The sequence below is a fragment of the Microcaecilia unicolor genome, chromosome 1, assembly GCF_901765095.1.
Source record: "Microcaecilia unicolor chromosome 1, aMicUni1.1, whole genome shotgun sequence".
NCBI classification, from domain to species: domain Eukaryota; kingdom Metazoa; phylum Chordata; class Amphibia; order Gymnophiona; family Siphonopidae; genus Microcaecilia; species Microcaecilia unicolor.
The window spans coordinates 209,927,664-209,951,363 of record NC_044031.1 but is presented as its reverse complement, the minus strand read 5'-3'; the positions used below and the strand labels follow the sequence as shown (position 1 = coordinate 209,951,363).

Genomic DNA, 23,700 nt, shown 5'->3' with positions numbered 1-23,700 from the left:
CTGCCAGTAACAAGGCAGCTAACGTGTGCCACCACAGGTACCTTAAAGCAATATCACATCATAGGTCTTCCATCATTATGGATCCTTGTCCTAAGCTGCAGTAAGCACAAACACATGCTTAATTCAACTTACACTGCCTAACCGTGGGTTGGGCTCAGGCGTCCCATGGTAATTTTGGAATCAGTGTGCTACTCACGCCCTAAAAACTAGGGGGGTCCTTTTACAAAGGTGCGCTGAAAATGGCTTGCAGTAGTGTAGGCGTTATGGGCACGTGCCAATCCATTTTTCAGCGCACCTATAAAAAAGGCCTTTTTTTTTTATTTTTGCCGAAAATGAATGTGCGGCAAAATGAAAATTGTCACACATCCATTTTGGGTCTGAGAACTTAATCGCCAGCCGTTGACCTAGCGGTAAAGTCTCACACAGTAACCAGGCAGTAATGACCTACGCACGTCCGATATGTGCGGCCAAAAATAAAAACTATTTTTCAGACGCGCATATTGGACTCGCGCCAAAAATGAAATTACTGCAACAGCCACACGGTAGCCGGGCGGTAACTCCATTTTAGCAAGCATAGACGCTTATGCGGCTTAGTAAAAGGGCCCCTAGATTTTTTTCTTTTAGCGCTAGGGGCAGGCCTGGGGCAGAGAGTAGGCGTACTCTGTAGTATTTGGTTACCACAGCCACATTGCCGCATGCTAACTGATTAGCATGTGGTTAGCGGGTGCACCCTTACCACCTACAAAATACTGCCATGCAGTAATGGCAAAATTAGCGCTTGGCCAATAATAGAAAAAAGTGGAAATTCGGCCATTTTACCCACATGGTAAAACTGACCTTAGTGCATGGGAATGACCTGTGTAAGCACGAGCTAAGGCCACTTTCTACCACAGTTTGGTAAAAGGGACTATGGGGCCCTTTTACTAGGCTGCGGCAAAACGTGGTCCTCTGTGCCTAAATCTATGCACCGGGATTTACGCCATGTTTTCATTGGTGTAAATGGAGGTGCTATGATTTCTGCCTAAGCATATTCTATATACTGCGCCTAAATCTAGGTGCGGCTTATAGAATATGCTTAGGCAGAAATGTTTGCGTTCAATTAACTGTCCATGCTTATTAGCTCTCTTTCTCCCTTGATAAAATGGTCACCGATGCTCCAGTAGGATACTGTAATTTTCTCATATATATTTAAAACAAATTCTTATTTTTAAACAGATGTGACCAGTAAAAATAAAAAGATGATTCACTAATCTCACCACAAATTATAGAACTGTAAATCCGATTTATGTAAATTGGTTTAAAGTACTTACAGTCTTGAAATCTGTTTTAATAGATCCTCAGACGGCCTCTGGTGAGGTGGATGGGGTGAATCTGGAAGAAATCAGAGAGTTTGCCAAAGCTTTTAAAATTCGGCGCCTGTCTCTTGGGCTGACACAGACCCAAGTTGGTCAAGCTTTAAGTGCCACAGAAGGTCCAGCCTATAGCCAGTCTGCCATCTGCAGGTAACATGTCACATTACACGTTAACAAGTTACATGCTCCTTTCTTCTGCTTGCAACAGTGTATGTCTGTTACAGAATATATATGCATTTAGATATAGATATATATAAAATATTTACTCATTCATATATATATTTATTAAGTATATGTATATATTTATATAGATAGATAGATGTGTGTGTGTATATATATATATATATATATATATATATATATATACACATACACACACATATATAAGAACAATTTTGGAAACAATTTAAAGATAGAAAGTAATAAAGTAATTTGCCAGGTAATATGCATGCAAATGTTTAAATTAACTTTATTTTTCCTACAGTAAAATTAATTTGGTGTAGTGTTCTATAAACACAAGCAGCCATTTTTTTGTTGTTGAACTGAGCAGTGATATTTCAAATTCTAAAGATATGATAGTGGTGGATCTTTGTGCTCTGTGCTGCAAGAGATTTGAGTTTGTCTCCAGCTTGTGGTTGACAGGACTGGCTAGGGATGGAAGTTGTATTCATTAATTTATTATTTTTCTGTATATTTGGGTTTCCTTTGGAAACTTTGTGTAGTTTACAATATAATTCATACATGCCATGATGAAATATTAATATAATAATAATATTTCTGCATACCTCCCCTTACAACACTGTGACCACGCATTCAGTCAAATAGTTTTACATAAGGTCTGGAAGACAGCACATTCCTTCATCACCTTCAGCTCGTGGACCTAATGCATCATATGGTCTACAGTAAAGAATGCTGTGATGGCGCAGAATGCAATCAAATACTAAGAGACCCTTTTACTAAGCAGCAGTAAATCCACTGTGGGCTTATAACGTGCCAATCAGGAGCTACCACTGGCATAACAGTGACCAATGCAAATTACAAGTACAATACATTTTATGCTGCTTATCCTAGAAATAAGCAGTGGATTTTCTCCACATCCATCTTAAAAATAGCTTATGGACTTTTCTTTTAGGAAACTATCCAAACGTTTTTTAATCCCTGCTAAGCTAACTGCTTTTACCACATTCTCTAGCAACAAATTCCAGAGTTTAATTATATGTTAAGTAATTAAAATATTTTCTCCAATTTGTTTTAATTTTCTACTTTGTAGCGTCATTGCGTGACCCCTTGTCCTAGTATTTTTGGAAAGACTAAACAAGTGATTCACATCTCACCGTTCCACTCCACTAATTATTTTATAGACCTCTATCATCTCCCCTCAGCTGTCTTTTCTCCAAGCTGAAGAGCCCTAGGTGCTTTTGCCTTTCTCATAGGGAAGTCATCCCATCCCCTTTATCATTTTCGCTGCCCTTCTCTGTATCTTTTCTAATTCCACTATATGTTTTTTGAGACGCGGTGACCAGCATTGTACACAGTTATTCAAGGTGTGGTCGCACCATGAAGTGACACAAAGGCATTAAATTGTCCTCATTTTTGTCTTCTATTCCTTTCCTAATAATGCCTAACATTCTATTTGCTTTCTTAGCCACTGCCTCACACTGAGCGAAGGATTTCAATGTATCATCAACAATGACACTTAGATCCCATTCCTGGTCGGTGACTGCTAGTGTGGAACCTTTCATCACGTAACTATAGTTCAGGTTCATCTTTCCCACATGCATCACTTTGCACTTGCTCACATTAAACATCATCTGCCATTTGGATGCCCAGTCTCGTAAGGTCCTCTTGTAGTCTTTCACAACCCTCTTTCAATTTAACAACTTTGAATACCTTTGTGTCGTCAGCAAATTTAATTACCTCACCAGTTAGTCCCATCTCTAGATCATTTATAAATATGTTAAAATTTGCATGCAGGGGCATACTGACAGTAATTTGGGCTCCTGGGCAGAAACAGTCATTGGGCCCCCTGGAGCCACACTGTCAACTCCCGGGCCTCCACCACTGCCCTCAACTTAGTTTCTGTTAGGAAGAAAGGGGAAACCAGTCATCAATATGTTGACTATACTGATGTTCCTCAATCAAACATTCAATATATTAAAGAGAACAAAAGAGACTGTGATGTGAAAAAACATAGAGAGAAAAAGGGACCGACAGCATCAGATATAGAACAGTGGCCAGGCTATTAGGTCTCAGCTATTCCAGACCCTTGAGCCTACTGCATAACATCAATCATTTGCCAAGCTGGACCCGAGGTCTTTTTAATAATTGTATTTTATTTAAATATCATATCTGAACACGTGCTTAAGAATAAAAATGCAAAATCTCAACAAGATTTCAAATTGCAACAAAATGTATACTTGAAATGCTACCACAATCTTGGGCACCCCAATCAAAATGTGAAAGTAGCGACTACTTATCTGCACAAGCAGAGTGAGTGCTGAAGAAGGAACTTTTTACCGCATGATGCTGATACCCATGTCTCAAACAGCGTTTCAGTCCAAAGGCCTGATTCCAGGGACTGTAGAATGTTGCCACAAATTGCGGCTGGCACCCTGACTCACATACCAAAAAAATGGCTCAGGAGGGCCAAACATCTTTGTTTCTAGCGCGCACACACACACACACACCCTTGCACACCACAGCTCTCTGGGACTATCTTGAAGAGCCCTGGTAGTCTAGTGACCTCTTCCGGGGCAGGAAAGAACCCCACACTTTCCCCACTCTTTCCTGCCTGCCACCGCTGCTCTACCCAGTGCCGCTGCCACTTCTTATTGGCATCCGAGACTTCCTGCGGTAGTCTTGAGTGTCTCAGCAGTCTCATGAGACTGCCACAGTAATTCTCAGGAACCATTTTGAAGATGCAGCGGTACTGAACAGAGCAGCACAAGTAGGCAGGAAAGAGTGGGGTTCTTTCCTGCCCCTAATGAGGCTACTAGACCACCAGAGTCCTTCAAAGTAGGCCTGGGGGGGTGTAGTATACAGGGGGAAGAGGCACTGGGCCATCCAGAACTTCTGGGCCCTCGGGCACTGCCCAGTTGCCCGTATTTGCATGTCATCTGCAGAAATCATTACCCTCATCTCCTCATTCAGATTCAACCGAGCAAGAGGTTAAAGGAATATATTGGACAGAATTGGCCCAAGGAAACTAGTAAAAGCATGGTTGTCTGGGTATGTTTCAGGGGAAAAAGGAACTGTTTTACTAGGGTTTTATTGGAGGGGGTTATTAAAGTATATGAAGTTTTACTGTATGTTTCTTTTTGTATTTTTCTTATTTTTAAGAACTTTGCCATAATGGGTCAAACCAAGGGTCCATCTAGCCCAGTATCCCGTTTCCAATAGTGGCCAATCTAGGTCACCAATACCTGGCAGGATCCCAAAAAGTGTAAGATTCCATGTTAGTTACTCTCAGGGATAAGCAGTGGCTTTCCCTAGGTCTATCTTAATAACAATGTATGGACTCTTCTTCCAGGAATTTGGCCAAACCTTTTTTTTTAACTTAGCTATACTAACTGGTTACCACATCCTACAGCAACTAGTTCCAGAGTTTAACTATGTGTTAGGTGAAAAAAATATTTTTGCCAATTTTTTTTAATATACTACAGTACTTAGTAATTTCATTTTGTATTCTCTAGTCTGTATACTTTTTAAAAGAGTAAACAATCAATTGACTTTTACACATTCCCCTCCACTCAATATTTTAAAGACCTCTATCATATCCTCCCTTAATCATCTCTTTTCCAAGATGGAGAATCTCAACATCTTTAGTTCCATCTCCTTAAACATTTTGGTTGCCCCTTCTTTGCACCTTTTCTAATTCCACTGTACCTTTTTTGAGATGCCCTGATCAGAATTGCACACAATACTTTAGAGGAGGTTGCATCATGAAATGATACAGAGGCATTATAATATTCTTTCTTTTGTTTTCTATTCCTTCCCTACGAATTCCTAATATTCTGTTTGCTTTCTCTAACATCTCATAACTATTTCTCCTCTGCATCAGTCTCCATGCTGCCTCCCTATCTCATGCTACTCCTCTACCTGCATTTCAAAATCTCTTGTATCATCTATTTTACACTTTCTTGCTTCTCCCTGCCCCATCTGAGTCCCGTGACTCATTTCTCTCCCACTCTGGTTGCCTCTTTTACCCCTCTTATCTGCATTTCTTCAGTCTTCCATCTTCCTTTTGTGATTCTTCCACTTCTCTTCAACTGTACTCCCCCCCCCCCCCCAATTAGTTTCTCTGCTGCTCATCACTTTTCCATTTCCCATCCCTTTTTTGCCATCTACAGCCCCTTTATTTCAGCCCTATATACTCCTTTGTAACTCTCAACTATCCTTTAGCTATCCATTCCCTTTCTTACTACTCATCTTTCTACTTCTAGCTTTTCATTGGCTCCTGATCCCATTAAACTTGAGTCTATTTCAGGCTAATGTGGGGTGAAATGTCATGAATAAAAAAATAAAATAAATTTTGGCCTTACTGTCTATCTTCCTTTACCTCACTTCTTTTAACTCTCTTTATCTCCTCTCTGGTTCCTCCTCTATCCTTCAGCCCTCCATCTCTCACTCCTCTCGTGTTCTCTCTAATTTATGCGCTTCATCTTTCATTCCATTCCACAATTGTATCCTGTCTATATCCGTAGGAAAATAATGCGGGTTACAGTATCAAAAGTCAGCATTATAATGAAAGAAAAAAAAACTATTTTCCTATATCATTTTATTTGTCAAAGAGATAGATTTTCAATAATGTCCTAAATAACAAATAGTTAGATTCTTTTCGATAGATAGGGGTAACGAGTAAAAATCTTACTCGATTGATAACAAAATGAGTTCTCACAAAATCATTTCAGCGAAACACCTTTAAATGTTGAGAAACCTAAACTTAAAATTGAATAAAAATGTGAAGGCAATCTAAATAAATTGATAACAGTTGAATTATAGAAAATGGACAAAAAACATATAAGGATTTAAAAACAAAACATGCCACTTTGAACTCAATTCTAGCACCAACTAGTAGCCAGTGCAATCCTTTCAACAAAAATGTTGCAGAGTCAAATTTATTTGCTCTATTAATCAACTTAGCTGCAGTGTTCTGCATCTCTTAACACTCTTCAGTATAGCATTTTTTTTTAATGGTCTGGTACTCATGTCATTTTAGCCCTCAATTTCCTCTTTGTAATTGCACTTTCCTTTCAGTCCTATATCTACTTGCTCAAATTCCACCACTCCCCTTTCAGTCCTCCGTACCTCCTTTCAGGCCCTTTGCTGTTGACCAGCTCTTCTTCCTTACCCTCTTGTATCCTTGTAAAAGGCAATTCTATAAGGTGGGCCTAATGTAAGGCACCAAGTTACGTGCCAGGTTTATAGAACAGCAGCACATATATTCATAATTGACACCATAAATTGGCAGTTGCACGCTAAAGTAGTAGGTGCTATTCTATAAACTCAGCATGTATGTTGCTATACCCATGGGCATGTCATGGACTTTCTTCCTAGCAATGCATACAATATGTAGAATGCAATCAGTGGTGTCAGCTGGTCACCCTTCCACTCCTGGGCCATGGCCAACCCTGCTTAGCCAGGTTGTTCCAACCACGACGTCCATATCCTCCTTTCATTCAGTCATACCTCAAGGTGGTTTTTATGAATAGTATTTTCCCAAAGGATGACCAAAGACTTCAGTCATATCTTAAAAGAATTCCTCTTTTATTTTCACACAACACAGTTCATCTTTCTTGCAATACATGATGCTATTTCCTCCTTCAACATTAACCCTTATTAATATTCACAGGGTTACCCCAAGGATTCGTTCCTTGACTTGCAACATAAAGCTCACAGCAATTCAATGTTATCTTCCCTTTTCGCCACCCAGCCGGCAGTTTCACTCTCTCTTCTGCCTCAATCTCTGGCTTACTTTCTGCCACAGCCTCTTCCCCAACTGTCTCAATTCATCTCTTCTAATACCACTCAGTTTAGGAAAGACAGAAGCCAGCAAACCTCTCACCTTGGCTCCTCTAGACTGAGCCCAAGCAGGCACCTCCATTCCTTCCTCCTCCCTCTCCCCTGACTCTTCCACTTTATCCCATTCCATCACCTCCTCCTCCCACTCAGGCTCCCCCAGCTGTTTATCATTACCCTGATTGGAACTCATCTCCCAATCCTGCTCCTCCTCCCCCACTGCTTGCTCGTACTGTTTTGGGTCAGATGCATTATGGGGTCGGTAGTTCCTAGCCTTATCCCTTCCTTCCCCTACTCTTTTACGCACCAGGGGGCGAGCTTCCTGCTCATACGGGACATGTGCTTGCCTCCTCCGCTCTTTCTTGGGTCGTTCTCGCTTTCCTTGTGACCGTCCTCTCAGTAACCCCCCATAGTAGCACACATTGTAAGGCACACACAGGCGCACACCAACATACACCAGCCGTTGACCTGGTGTAGTGGTCGAGTTTAACTTTCAGCACACTAAACTGGATTTGCTCAGGCATTCTATAATGGGTTCGACCAGCCCTAATACTGTTATAGAACTAATGCTAATTTAGGCACCCTTTTATGAAATTTTGCCACTGTAGTTTCACTTAGGGGTCCTTTTACAAAGCGGCGGTAAGCTCAATGCAGGTTTACCACTCACTAAAAGAGAAGTACCATCGGGCTAGCACAGCAGGCAGGTGGTAGTTCCCTCCCCCAGCGTATGCCATTTCCAGTGCAGCAAAAATATTTTAATTTTTGTAGTGCCGGTGTTTACCCGGCAGTAATCTGGCAGTGTCATGTGCTGCCCAGTTACTGCCAGGTTACTGTAGGAGCCCTTACCACCACCTCGACAGGTGGCGGTAAGTACTCCACCTGAAATGGCTGCACAGCAAGTGGTTCACTTGTCACACAGTGTCACAAAATGTCTAGCCACCCACCTGGGGTTTTCCCATGGCCACTTAGAGGGCCTACCCCAGCACTGCTCAGGTCCGCCTGCACCTGCCGCTTGTGTTTTACCCTAGCACCCCCTTCTCACTGACTGGGTCACAACTTTCTCTGGGCGAGTCTCCCACTCTCAAATTATCCCCAGTGATTTCTAGGATACTGGGGCCACACTCCCAGTGGTCCCACAGTTCCCAGAAAGCACTCACAGACCCAACACATAAATCACCAGGATTCTTTATTAGTCTAGACAGAGAGACAAAAACTAAATATTTTTATTGTCTTTAAAAATTGAACAATAAACAAAATTGTGCAATCAGCAAACAATAACAGGTAAGTGAAATATGGATCAATTATAACACTAACTAAACATTTGCTTACTTCCTAGAAAGTACCTGGTGAGATCAGGACATATAGCTTTTCACCAGTTATCAAATATAACTGTTTTGTACAGGGCTTCGGCAAAGAGCTCTCTCTCTCTCTCTCTCTCTCTCTTTCTTCTCCTGGGCTGAAACTGAAGCAACAGCCAGCAACTGCTGGGTAATTTCAAACTCTGGCGAATCAGAGCCTAGAACAACACCATTAGGAAAAAAAAACTGGTTCCTTTATCTGTGTTATCTTAAGTTAAGGGGGTCTTTTACTAAAGCTTAGCTCGCGTTATCTGCAGCAGAGCACATAGGAATCAAATGGACCCTGCTGCAGATAACTCAAGCTAAGCTTTAGTAAAAGACCCCCTAAGGAAAGAAAGGACAGTTCTCTGAAACAGCTTTAAACATAAACATGCACCACCTGCTGGCCAAAGCAGAGAAATGCACCTCAAGACTCAATAAAGGCAGTTTACAGGCTTAAACCACAGTGTTCTGTCACACCTCCCTCCTCAGGATAGAGACCCTAGACTGTGGCCTCTGCAGACCGCTGATCATGCCTTGATAGTCCAGTGTCAGGGTGGTTCTGGCTCTTCTCTTCTGGAGAGGCCATCAATGTTACCATGTTCACTGCCTTTACGGTGCTGTATGGTGAAGTTGTACATTTGCAGGGACAGGCTCCACTGGAGTAGCTTCCCATTCTCTCCTGAGACCCTCTTCAACCAGACCAACTGATTGTGATCTGTGATGACAGTAAAGTCTCGCCCATACAGATTTGGGTGTAACTTCTTGAGGGCCCACATTAAGGCCAGACACTCCTTTTCAATAGTTGCATAAGCTACCTCTCTGTCAAGGAGCTTGCGACTTAGATACACAATGGGGTGCTCCTCCCCTCTGCTATTCAAATCAGTATCCATAACAGGAAGGGTCTCTGCTGGTGACTCTGACAAGTCAGGGTCATCAGTCTGATCAATAGGTGTGTCAGTTAAGTCAGGCTGTTCCATACTCACAGTCCCGGTTACCTCAGGAACTGGTGCTGCTGGAAGCACTGGAGCGCCTCCTCCTGCCACTTAGTCAGCTGGTCCCACATGGACTGGCTTAGGATCTGGAACTGGAGAGATAATCTCTGTTGCTTCTGCTTGTTGGGCCACTCTGGCCTGACTACGGGTCACCATAGTGGAAATGCTGACTCCGCTATCAAGGATAATGTTCATTGGACCCATGTTAGTCCCACACCCCATTGGTACCGGCATGTTTTTCATTATTCCTATTTCTCTGTATCCAGGCTTGGTACCGCAATCCAGCAGTATTCGAGCAATGGGTACAGTCTCTCTGGATCAATTGGCTAGCACTACCTCCACAGTGTGCCCTGGAAGAATTGCATCTTCCAGCACTAGCATTGGTCATAACAAAGTCATGCTAGAGTCAGTGTCCACAAGCCCAGCCACCTGGATCTGATTCACAGTTACTGGGGTGCTGTAGTATTGTGGAAATCCATCTGCTTCCTTGCTTGATGAATGGCCAGTAACATTTTGTGCTTCGGCAACTGTGTGGGTCTCCTTCATTGTACTGGAGCCACCCATGAAAGCTGCCAGCTTAGGTGCAGGTTCTGGAATGCTCTTTAGTGCAGGCTTGGATTATCTGGGCAATCACTTTGAAATGTCCTGTACGCCCACACTGGAAACAAGGACGTTCATGCCTAAAGTCTTTAGGTTTGGGGGTACATTGGAGAGCTTGCTGATGGTCTCTGAGGTTGCAGGAATATTTGGCTTAGGGCCCTGGCTTCCCTTAGATCCTGGCTGCTGTGGATAAGGACGGCTTCTCTTTGCCAACCAGAGATGGTTAACCATAAAGATGTCAGCCAACTCAGTTGCTTTCTCTGGAGTATGGGGATATTGATCTTGAACATGTTCCCTCACTTCTGGACGACAACACTGCAGAAACTGCTCCAGGAACATCAGGTTTTGGCAATCGTCCAGGGTTTTAACTTCAGCTCCATTAAGCCACCACTGATGCTAGTATCTTAGCTGAATCACAAACTTGCTGTGAGTATCATCTGCCCCCCTTTTGCAAAGTACAGAACTTTAGTCTATAGGTCTTGGGGGTAATGGCATAACGGTTCGAGCTTTGAGCACCTCCTCAAACTGGGAGCACGTCCATAGACAGTCCTTGAAATTCCTCAAGCTCTCTACCTGTGAGCTTTCCTCCCAGATAATATACCCAGTCTTTCTGAGGAATCTCATTGAGGCGGCAAATTTTTTTCAAAGGCAGTTAGATATCCATCACTGTCACCTCTGGTATCACCAAACCATGAAAACAAGTTGGGCCCGATCAGAGCTGTGGATCCTGCCTTGGGCCTTGGCTCAGAGTTTGGGCTGGAGCTTTGGACACGAGCCATTTCTATCTCCAACTTCATTTTCTGCAGCTGGAATTCCCATTCCCACTCTTCCTAGTCCTGTTCCTCTCGCCACAGCTGATCTAGCCGCTGTTGCTCTATTATGTAGTTCTGTTGGATTTCAGCTGGCATGGCATTCAGCCCTGCCAATGCACTGGCCGTTGTCCACAAGGAGTCTGGTCTCCCCTCAGGAGAACTCTGCACAGGCCAGTCCTGCATCTCCTCCTCGCTGAGGCCATCTGGTTGCCCTTGTGTTAGGTCAGGCCTCTCCAGTGTCTGCTGGTCACTGCCAGTTGCAATCAGCACAATGATAATCAACTAACACTGACAAAAAAAAACTCTGAACTTGAAGGGACCCTGTCACTGTTGCACTTGTTCACTGTGTGCTCTGTGTCTAGAGGTTACAGATAAAGAAGACTCTGAACCACTCAGTGGATGGTGGCCCTCACTCCACGCACTGAGTCTGACAATCCCACCAGACTGCCACCAAAAAAGAAGGACAAGTCTGTCACGAAATGTTTAGCCACCCACCTGGGGATACCCCACGGCCACTTAGAGGGTCTGTCCCCAGCACAATACCTACCACTCGTGCTCTATACTAGCAGCCTCCTTCCACTGACTGGGTTACAACCACCTCTGGGCTAGTATCTCATTCTCACATTATCCCCAGTGATTTCTAGGTTACTGGGTCCACACTCCCAGTGGTCCCACAGTTCCCAGACAGCACTCACAGACCCAACATACAAACTACCGGGATTCTTTATCAGTCCAGACAGAGGCAATAACCTAAATATTGTTTGCAATCAGCAAACAGTAACAGATAACTGAAATATGGATCAATTATAACACAACTAACTGGGGGGAAAAAACCTGGTTCCTTTATCTGTGTTATCTCAGTTCTCTGTAATAGCTTTAAGAATAAACATGCACCACCTGCTGGCCAAACCAGAGAAATGCACCTCAAGACTCAATAAAGGCTTAAAACACTGGTCATTTCACAACACTTAGGGGTCCTTTTACTAAATTGCGCTGAAAAATGGCCTGCGATAGTGTAGATGCGTGTTTTGGATGCGTACTGAATTATTTTTCAGCGCACCTACAAAAAAAGCTTTTTAAAAATTTTTGCCGAAAATGGAAGTGCGGTAAAATGAAAATTGCCACACGTCCATTTTGGTTCTGAGATCTTATCGCAAGCCATTTACCTAGCGGTAAGGTCTCAAGCAGTAGCCGGGTGGTAATGGTCTATGGTCATCAAATGCCACTTGACGCACGTAGCTGTCATGCCTCAGAAAATAAAAAATATTTTTCGGATGCGCATAGCGGACGCACACCAAAATTGAAATTACCGCAAGGGCCGTGTGGTAACCGGGTGGTAACCTCAATTGGCAGGCGTTGGGTGCGCGTAGGCACCTACACGGCTTAGTGAAAGGGCCCCTTAATTAAGAAGCCAGGACAATCTCCCAAGAATTACAATAAAACATAATACGCATAGACCAGTGGTTCCAAAACCTGGTCCTGGAGGCACCCAAGTGGAGGCAGTGTATGCAAATCTCTCTCATGAATATTCATTGTGGATATCCTGAAAACCTGACTGGCTGGGGTGCCCAGGATCAGGATTGAGAACCACTGGCCTAGACCCCAAAATTATTTAAACAAAAGATAAGTCTTAAGTTTCCTCCTAAATGATACAAAAGAATCAACTTGAGAAAAACAAAAATAAAGTTTTTGCCAGAGCTTAGGAGCCTGGTATGCCAACAATAACTTGTGAATTTTTAACCTCTTGCATCCTTTAACAGAATAAAAACTAAAAGGAGAGTTACTGTTAATTCGCCAAGTCCTAAACAAGACTGAGAACTGCACATTATCCAGCATATAATTTGGAACTGCACCATCTAAAATGTTTAAATAAAAAGCAAGCAAACTTAAACCAAATCCTTGCTTCAATCAGCAGCCAATGCAATTTAACAAAATATTCTGAAATCCTATCAGATTTTATTAAGGAAAAAATTAGACGCACCGCTATATTCTGTAATATCCGAAGCTTTTTTTCCGTATACTTGGCACTTCCTAAAAGAATCAGGCTACAATCATCTAGCTTCAATAGGATCAAGGCTTGAACTAAGATCCTAAATTTATCATTCAAAAAAACATCTCACCCGTCTCAATTTTCTTAATAAAAAATGATCCTTTGGCTAAAGTATTAATGTGTGAATCCAGGTACAAAGAAATATCCACACATATAAGTACATAAGTACATAAGTAGTGCCATACTGGGAAAGACCAAAGGTCCATCTAGCCCAGCATCCTGTCACCGACAGTGGCCAATCCAGGTCAAGGGCACCTGGCACGCTCCCCAAACGTAAAAACATTCCAGACAAGTTATACCTAAAAATGAGGAATTTTTCCAGTCCATTTAATAGCGGTCTATGGACTTGTCCTTTAGGAATCTATCTAACCCCTTTTTAAACTCCGTCAAGCTAACCGCCCGTACCACGTTCTCCGGCAATGAATTCCAGAGTCTAATTACACGTTGGGTGAAGAAAAATTTTCTCCGATTCGTTTTAAATTTACCACACTGTAGCTTCAACTCATGCCCTCTAGTCCTAGTATTTTTGGATAGCGTGAACAGTCGCTTCACATCCACCCGATCCATTCCACTCATTATTTTATACACTTCTATCATATCTCCCCTCAGCCGTCTCTTCTCCAAGCTGAAAAGCCCTAGCCTTCTCAGCCTCTCTTCATAGGAAAGTCGTCCCATCCCCACTATCACAAACCGGATTATTGTTATATGGACGTATATGTTCATATATGTGCATAAATGACTAGAATACTGGCATTTATGCATATATTTAGCACCTCACTTTAGTTGGTTCCTTATAGAATTACCTCCTAACCCCCTAATTCTATAAAAGTCGCTAAAAATTGCATGCGCAAATTTGAGCATATGCCCAATTTGTGTGCACAATTTAATTGAATAATGAGCCAATTAGTGCCAATAATTGGCTTTTTAACACAGGCAATTATTGGCGCTAATTGAAATCAATTAAAATGTATGTACGTAAATTTAGCCACGCGATCCACACCTAAATTTTACGCATGTCCCAAAAAAGGGGGCATGGAAATGAGAGGGTCAGAGGCGGTTCAGGGCAGATCGTGGGTGTAATTGTTAGTTGTGCATACAATTATAAATAAGGGGGATCGGCACATAAATTTAGGTGGGGGCATTTGTGCCACATTTTCATTGTGGCAAATGGACACGCCTAAGTTTATGCATGATCCCCAGGACTTAAGCATTATTCTCTAAACTGTGCCTAACTTTAGGCACGGCTTATAGAATACCACATAAGAGGGTTTTTCGGTGCCAATTTTTTAGGCACGATTTGTAGAATTCACCCCTAATGTGAACTTGTAGAAATTCACCCTCTAATGTGCAAACACGTGCATACAGCTTGTATGAGAGGTGGAGTTCCCCTGGGGAGGGGCTAGTCTTTCTGCATATATTTTATTAGATATATGTGTGACGTCAGTCAAGAAACTTGTTCATGCTATAAATAGCAGGTGCCAATGTCTGAGTGTGTAATTTCCATGGAGTAATTTTGAAAGGAAAATTACGTGCATACTTTTCCTTAGAAAACTGGTGTAATTTATGTATGCACCTGCCACACAAGTTACACAATAAAATTACTCGCTTTGTGGGTTTTTCAAAACTGACCCCTTAGAAATTAAGGGGCCCTTTTACTAAGCAGAGGTAAGCCCAACATGGGCTTCAGCGGTAGTTCCACCCCCAGCGCATGGCATTCACAGGCGGTTACCGCCGGATTACCGCCGGAGCCTTTACAGCATTAAGTGCCCTCCCCCCCACCACTGCATGGCCACACGGTAAGTTCAATCTTACCACATGGTCATTTCTATTTTCAGTCTTATTACCCACTGCGGTAAAAAGGGCCTCAATGCAAGGCAAAAACGGTCGCCGCAGCCAGCGCAGGTCCCTTTTTTATGGAGCTTAGCAAAAAGGCTCGTAACAGAGTACTGCGGAAAAAAAAGGCAACAGATCCAAAAAATGTAGAGTATAGCACGTTAAACAGCAACTTTAAAACGATAACAGAGTCACTGGAAAATGCTTTGCTGTCAGTGGCAGTGTTCATTGCTGCCCTGCCGTGGTACATGCTGAGGCAGAGGTAACAACAGCATCCGTATCATCGGTGCTGCTTGTTCGTGTTGCTGCTTCACTCCATGTTGTTTGGTCTAACGATATACAAGCCTAGAAACAAATTTCCCAGCAGTAGTATTCTTGTATAGACTGAATAAAGGTTATTTTCTACAGGGAGGTATCTTATAAGAGAAAACAGTAGGGGAGACCGTGGAAGTGAGAGGATCCTATGGAGCTTTTTGTATTTAACAACAATCAATGGGTTTTATGGAAAATCATTCAGCAAAATGTGAGCTGCCAGCTTCCTACCCCATACTGATATTATTTATAACCTTAGTCTTAAACTGCAGGAAAAGAACATTTCTGTTCTATGGGGAATACATTAAAAATATAAAGAGTGGATAAAAAGACAGAGCATTTCATGGATCACCAGGAACAAAATCCACTTAATTGAGCTCAGAGTTGGTTCCATGGTTTGTGCTGATGTAGGAGGAGTGAAAAGCATTGCCCGAGAGGAAAATGCTCTTACCTAAGTGTGTTTGTTACCTCATGCATAAGTTTTGAGGTTATTGTAACATAAATAAATGGATACGTAGGATTTACTTTACCCAGGATCTTCTTTAACACTGTATACAGCAGGTTTTTTAATATCATGTTAATCTAGTTTTGTGTATTTTCCTCCACTTTAATGGTAAATTAAACTATGGTATTAATAAAATTTTACTTACAATCATTACATAAACCATTCTTTTATCCTTCACGTCTAGTTGATGTGATATAAACATCATAATATTCCATGTCTTCATGCACTAGGGATGTATTAGGAGATAATCATCTGTAAAGATCATTTCAGCAAGAACTAGGAAAACCAATTCTTTGAGGGTATTCTGAATTGAGCAGTAGAACAAATTGACGTAACTGGCCATGAGAACTCCAATGCATGGAGTTGTATGATAAAAACAAATTGTGGCTCAGAAATAAACCTACATCTGTCCATCCGCCCCCCCCCCCCCCCTATTCTTTAACTTGGTACCTAATGTTAGGGGCTGATTGTGCATGTATATTATAGAATACTAGCACTTCTCCTACTACTTACTACTACTTATCATTTCTATAGCGCTACTAGACGTACGCAGTGCTGTACACTTGAACATGAAGCGACATTCCCTGCTCGACAGAGCTTACAATCTAATTAGGACAGACAAACAGGACAAACAAGAAATAAGGGAATATTAAAGTGAGGATGATAAAATAAGGGTTCTGAACAAGTGAATAAGGGTTAGTGAACAAGTTCCGTGTTTAGGACCAATTTCTATATATGGCGCCGAAAAATCAGTGCCAAAAAAACATGCTAAGCACTATTCTATAAATGGTGCTCAAAGTTAGGCACCGTTTATAGAACAGCACTTAGAGTAGGGACTACTACTTAACATTTCTAGAGTGCTACTTGGGTTATGCAGCGCTGTACAGTTTAACAAAAAGGACGGTCCCTGCTCCAAGGAGCTTATAATCTAATGGGTGAAATGTCAAGTTGGGGCAGTCTAGATTTCCTGAATAGAGGTATGGTGGTTAGGTGCCGAAGGCGACATTGAAGAGGTGGGCTTTGAGCAAGGCTTTGAAGATGGGCAGTGAGGGGGCCTGGCGTATGGGCTCAGGGAGATTATTCCAGGCATGGGGTGAGGCGAGGCAGAAAGGGCGGAGCCTGGAGTTGGCGGTCGTGGAGAAGGGTACTGAAAGGAGGGATTTGTCTTGAGAGCGGAGGCTATGGGTGAGAACGTAAAGAGAGATGAGGGTAGAGAGGTAGGGAGGGGCTGCAGAACGAGTGCATTTGTAGGTTAATAGAAGAAGTTTAAACTGTATGCGGTACCTGATCGGAAGCCAGTGAAGTGATTTGAGGAGAGGGGTGATATGAGTATATCGATCCAGACGGAAGATAAGACATGCAGCAGAGTTCTGAATGGACTGAAGGGGGGATAGATGGCAAAGTGGGAGGCCAGTGAGGAATAGGTTGCAGTAGTCAAGGCGAGAGGTGATGAGAGAGTGGACGAGAGTTCAGGTGGTGTGCTCAGAGAGGAAAGGACGAATTTTGCTAATGTTATAGAGGAAGAAGCGACAGGTCTTGGCTATCTGCTGGATATGCGCAGAGAAGGAGAGGGAGGAGTTGAAGATGACTCCAAGGTTGCAGGCAGATGAGACGGGGACAATGAGGGTGTTATCAACTGAGATAGAGAGTGGAGGGAGAGGAGAAGTGGGTTTGGGAGGGAAGACAATAAGCTCAGTCTTGGCCATGTTCAGTTTCAAGTGGCGATTGGACATCCAGGCAGCAATGTCGGATAAGCAGGCTGATACTTTGGCCTGGGTTTCTGCAGTGATGTCTGGTGTGGAGAGATAAAGCTGGGTGTCATCAGCATAAAGATGATATTGGAAACCATGAAATGAGATTAGGGAGCCCAGGGAAGAGGTGTAGATAGAGAAAAGAAGGGGTCCAAGGACAGATCCCTGAGGAACTCCAACAGAGAGCGGGATGGGGGTGGAGGAAGAACCATGAGAATGTACTCCGAAGGTACGGTGGGAGACCCATGCCTAACTTTAGAAATGAGGTCTTACACCAACAAAACCCTGGTATAAATCCTCGTGTCTAAATTAGGTGTGGATCCCCCTTATTCTATAACAGCATGCAGAAATTGCAGGGACACCCTTCATCTGCTCATGAGCCTCCCATGGCCACGCCCCCTTTTTGGAGCAGCACGTAAAATTTACATGCGGAGCCCGGTGCGAAAATATGTGTGTGCAAATTTCAATTAATCCCAACTAGCACCAATAATTGATTAGGGCCCAATTGGTTCTAATAGGCTCATTCAATTAAATTGCATGGGCAAATTGGGCGCACACCCAATCTAGTCCTTACAGGTCTCCTGCACAGCTACTGTAATCTATTCAATATAAAGCTATATAACATATCTTCCTTCATTGTCGCTATGACCATACACTTTAGCCACAATTTCAGCAGGTATAAATATTCACAACTGAACATATCTGTGTATTTCATAACTTACACCAATGCTTTGTGACTCCGCCCAAGCTATACTCCCCCATACACACCTACCGATGGTGCCTTTTTGTCATCATCCCCCGATTCTATAAAGTCGCCAAAAATTGAGCAAGCAAATTTAGACATGTCTCCAATTTGCACGTGCAATTTAATAGAAATATCAGCCAATTAATGCCAGTAATTGGCTTTTTAACAAGCAATTATTGGCACTAATTAGATTTAATTGTGATTCACCTGCATAAAGTTAGGCATGACGCCTAAAAGTTACGCGTGGCCCAAAAAGGGGGCATAGAATTGGGAGTGTCGTGGGCATATCGAGGCAGATTGGGGGGTGGGCGTAGTTTTGAGTTATGCACATAATTGTAGAATAACAGTGCTTCACGTGGGTATTTGTACCACGTTTTCATTGGTGCTAATGGCGGCACCTAAATTTATGCCGCCCTCTCTATTTTAGCGTTAATTGTATAAACTGCAAGGAACTTTAGACATGGCTTATAGAATGCCCCTTAAGTGGGGGGGGGGGGGGGGGTTCGATGCCAATTTTGTAGGCACCATATATAGAATCCAGTTCAATGTGTAGTTTTATGCCTGGAATAACTTTATAAGAGGATTTACATGAAAAAAAAAACCTTGATAAAGTTACATCCTGTGAGATTAATTCTATAACAGCGGTGCCTGTATGTAGGCACAAGGAAGTCACCTATATGGAGCATATTTTAGAAAGGAAGATAAGCACCTACTTTTCTTTATAGAGTACTTGCAAATATGCACACATAATTTAGGTATGACCCCTTACACCATCCATTGAGCAAGTGTAAATGCTCAGACTAAGATTACTACCAAAACAATCACAGACTATATCAGCCATTCCCAACCCAATCCTCGGGGCACACCTAGTCCCATTGGGTTTTCAGGATAGCCACAATGAATGTACATTAGATAGATTTGCATGCACTGCCTGAAAACCAGATGGAACTGGATGTGCCCTGAGGACTGGGTTGGCAATGGCTGGTGTAAGTTATAGTATTTTATAGGTTACATGTATAATTGTGCACCCCATCTATGGTCTACCCAAATTCCTCCAATGCGTACACCCACCTTTAACTTAAATGCCATCACGTAGAAAAGCAAGTATGGGGAAAGAGGATGGGATTTGATATGCTGCGTTTTATATACAGGTACTTATTATGTACCTGGGGCAATGGAGAGTTAAGTGACTCAGCTGGAGTCGCAAGGAGCTGCAGTGGAAATGCAAACCCCGTTCCACTGGTTCTCAGGCCACTGCTCTAACCATTAGGCTGCACTAACTTCCACTCCACTCCATGTGGCTGAAATATCAACACTTAAGGATATACTTGCACACATAGGCACATATATATGCCAATATTCAGGTCATGTATGTGTGTTTTAGTGCCTAAATGTTGTCACCCCCCTTATAGAATTACCCTATAAATGGATAGCACAGGTCTCACATACATTCAGTAAGGAACGTTTCTTCTTCAGAAAGTTGAAAATGTAATCTAGGGTCACTTGGGCATGGAGTAGGCCAACAATGACTATGGCTGACTTATATGACCAGTATGGAGTCATGTGAACACCACATCAACAAAACCATTACCATGTCAGTTTCATAGCACACAAAGTAAATATGTTCCCATAGACATGACAGTGACTGCAGCAAAAAGTGTTCATGGCTGTGCCTATATTTTCCATCGGTCAATGCTACCTTTGCCTCATATGGAGAGGGTTAATGCTACTGCACAGTCTCTCTATAGATATTTGTTTTTTTACAATTTGGTTTGAAACCAAATTAGAATAATAAATGTAAAACTGTTCTCAATTTCACCATCTTATAACAGCAAAGTAATGACTGCACGCTCTTGTTTCTGAATGGTCAACAGAGTTATTCTCCATCTGTTATTGTCTTTAGAATTCCATTTTTTTTTAAAAACAGCTTTTGCTTTCAGAACATTCCTAGGAGTCTGATCACCATTTATATTTCACCTCTTGGTATTTCATATTCATGATTTGTTCCCCTCAATTGGTTCCAGGTGAGATGTTGCATTTCCTCTTTTTGTGTTTAGCAAAGTCACCCTCAGAATGCCTTCAGAATTCTCTGTTTGATACGGCTCCATCCTATTTAACAGGATATCAGCTCAGGCTGCTTCATTATGAAGCCTATCCTGTCCAAATATATTATCTGTGTCCCTTTCAAAGCATCCAGTCATCTACAGATTTGCTTGAACTGCCAAAGCGATCCGCAGCGTTAGGGGAATGTGGGATACAATGGACTACAAATTTATGCCTACTCCAGAGAATTAGATTTCAATGTGTACAGGGAGTAGGGAAAAACAGACAATGAGCTATACCTGTGTCACTGAGCATTTAAACTAAAGGAAAATTTAAAATCTAATTGATCCATCACAGAGAGAGACGATACCTTTTTTTTTCCTTTTCTTTTGAGAAATAAAATGAGTTCATTCTGTTGGCTGACAGAGAAGAAATTGAAACGGTGTCTTGCAGTTCCTAGATAATGCACAATATTTGTAAAATGTAAGATTATACTGCTGCAAAGACAATGGGTGATGGCAGAATGCTACATAACGCTTTACAGGAAATGATATCATTCCAGTAGAGTTGGCAGGAACCTCACAATAAACCCAGCTGGCTGCCGGAGATCATACTGTGCTATTATGCTGGGTTTCATTTCAAAGGGAATGGTCAATCTTGCAGAACCAGTGGTGTGAGTATTCAAGCTAATTAGAGTTGGTCTAGTTCAGGGAACAGAGCACTCTAGTACCTGTACCCACACAAGAGGCTCAGTGGTATATGTACATGCAGTTCTGATAATATATTGGACAAATATCTAGCGGCCATCTTTCCTACATGCTATTAAAAGGCTGTGGCCTTTTGTTTTCAAGCATAGAAAAGGAAAAAAATGAAAATAAGTTTAAACCAAAAGAGCTTGTAGCAGATTACCCAGTATGTCATTTCCTGTTTGGGGTTTATACTTATAATATTAAAATTGTCTGAAAACAACTATGTTTTCCACAGTACAACTAGCTATATATTTTGTGAGTGAGTGTCTGCGTGTATGTTCTTAAAATATATGCTTAGGTGTTGACTTATATAATCCTTTGTGAAATGTCCTTTGCCAGTGAACTAGTCAGGCAGACAGGGAGTCCCACCCTGGCAGAGCATCAGTGTAAGACTCTTCTTTCTCAATTTTCCCTCAGACACACCATCCTGAGAAGCCACTTTTTCCTACCACAGGAAGCCCAAGAGAACACTATAGCTAGCAGTCTGTCAGCCAAACTGAACCCTGGCCTTTTGTATCCTGCCAGGTTTGAAAAGCTGGACATCACTCCTAAAAGTGCCCAGAAGATAAAGCCGGTGCTTGAGCGGTGGATGGCCGAGGCTGAGGCCCGCCACCGAGCAGGTATGCAGAACCTGACAGAGTTTATCGGCAGCGAACCCTCCAAAAAGCGCAAGAGGCGCACCTCCTTCACGCCCCAGGCGCTGGAGCTCCTGAATGCACACTTTGAGAAGAACACACACCCTTCGGGCCAAGAGATGACAGAAATCGCAGAGAAGCTCAACTACGACCGAGAAGTGGTCAGAGTTTGGTTCTGCAATAAGAGGCAGGCCCTGAAGAACACAATTAAACGCATAAAACAGCATGAGCCGGCTACAGCAGTTGCCATGGAGCCGATAACGGACTCTCTGGAAGAAAACTCTTAAAAAAAAAAAAATTATCCAGCAAGACTGAACTCTGTGAAATGCCTGTTTCATTACCCCAGTAAGTAAAAAAAAAAAAAAAAAGAGAGAGAGAGAACATCGCTGGCTGGACAGAACTGTTTTTAAGTGTCCAGGAGTTTCCCCCAAATAAAATATACACAGCACCCAGTGTGTTTGTGTGTGTGATAGCATTAGTTTTAATCCTCCAGTCCCTGAGAAAGCCAGTTTTCTATTGAACTTTACTAATGACGTAAACCAAATAACTACTTACTTTTTTCTGTGTATTATAACAATGTGAACATTTAAAAAAAAAAAAACAGAAGCAGAAAGAAAGAAAGAAACATTTAATCCAGTCAAACAGAACACAAGTCTGCCACCTGGAGGAGGTACTGTAGCTTTCAGGTACCAAGTGCTGATTCAATCTGAATAATTATTAACCAAAGTCAGAAACATGGCATCACAAATTTTAGATTGGTAGTCATCACTTTTCTCGAGTGTAAGCTGTGTTATCAATTTTTACATTTTGTATTTTAGAAGAAAACAAACAAAAAAAAACCCCCGAGTTCATTCTGATTTCCCATTGTGCCATGGTTGGTCACACACAGGATAAGAGAGAGCTGTATCAGTGGTCACGGTTTCATTTCTCTCATGCACAGTTTTCCAGTCTCCAAGTGGTCGTGTGCCAAAACTCTTTGGTGAGGTGAGGAGGGAAGCTCACATTAGGGTTTTCTGTTTAAAAAGAAAAACTTATTTTTAAATTTTTAACATTTCTTTCTCAGACTTGTGTCTCTGCCTCCATAATCTAGCAAGTGAGTCAGCAGGGGATGGTTATGGACAGGCCAGAGGAACACCAGAGCTGTTGGTACGAGAGGTGCTTTCTCTATGGGCAAGCCACAAACTGGGAGCATTGCAGGAAAACCTGTTTTATAACTGCACATTTGACCAAGACCTGTGGTCATGCTATGGTTCTTTCTGTGTGAAGCAAACATTTCATTTTCCAAAAACAAAAAGTATTTTAGCCAAAGAAATTTTCTTGAGATTTCAGTACAAACATGAATTAACCAAACCAATGGACTCATCAGGACAAAGTGAAGACTTGTGGATTCTTCCTTACCACGGACCTTCTCCTGCTCACTCTCTCGACATCATGTTTTATGTCTAAACAGAACACTACTTTGGTGGGGATTTGTTAAATGGGTTTTTTTCCCCCTTTTCCATCTGCTGCTATTCTTGTACTACATTTTGTGGCCAGGTGGGTATGTTTATATACATCTAATTAGGAGGTAATTGATAAGATCTTTGATCATCATTTCAGAGGAGAGAAGAAAAGAGATGAGAACCAACATCCACATGTTACCAAAAGTATTAAAAGTTCACATGAAGGCAGTTGGAAATTAAGGGGATGTTTGTTCTTTGGCATGAGCAGGTTCATTTAAAATTTCATTTGGTACCAATGGCAAACAGGACAGAAATAAAAGAGGGAGCCAGAAGGGACAGGGTGTCTGGCCAACCGTGTTTTAGGTTTTGAATCTATAAACCAGGAATGTGAATGGACTTAAGTCCTATTTTCAAAAGAGACCAACTGCTCCCAAGGTCATCTGTTTATTTTAGTTATCAGTTCTGCAAACGTTTCTACATATCCTGCATGTTTTAATTTCCAAATGTGTGCACAATTGTGC

At 42.1% G+C, this 23,700-nt stretch overlaps 1 protein-coding gene across 1 annotated transcript in view; it reads left to right on the top strand.

The window, feature by feature from the left end:
- Nucleotides 1-22,024, top strand: part of POU6F2 (POU class 6 homeobox 2) — a 768,824-nt gene extending 746,800 nt beyond the window's left edge. Inside the window, exons 9-10 of the mRNA XM_030190008.1 lie at nt 1,334-1,502; nt 21,520-22,024. Of these exons, the coding sequence (XP_030045868.1) occupies nt 1,334-1,502; nt 21,520-22,024 (674 nt within the window). The remainder of the gene's footprint in view (nt 1-1,333; nt 1,503-21,519) is intronic.
- Nucleotides 22,025-23,700: the final 1,676 nt, after the last annotated feature.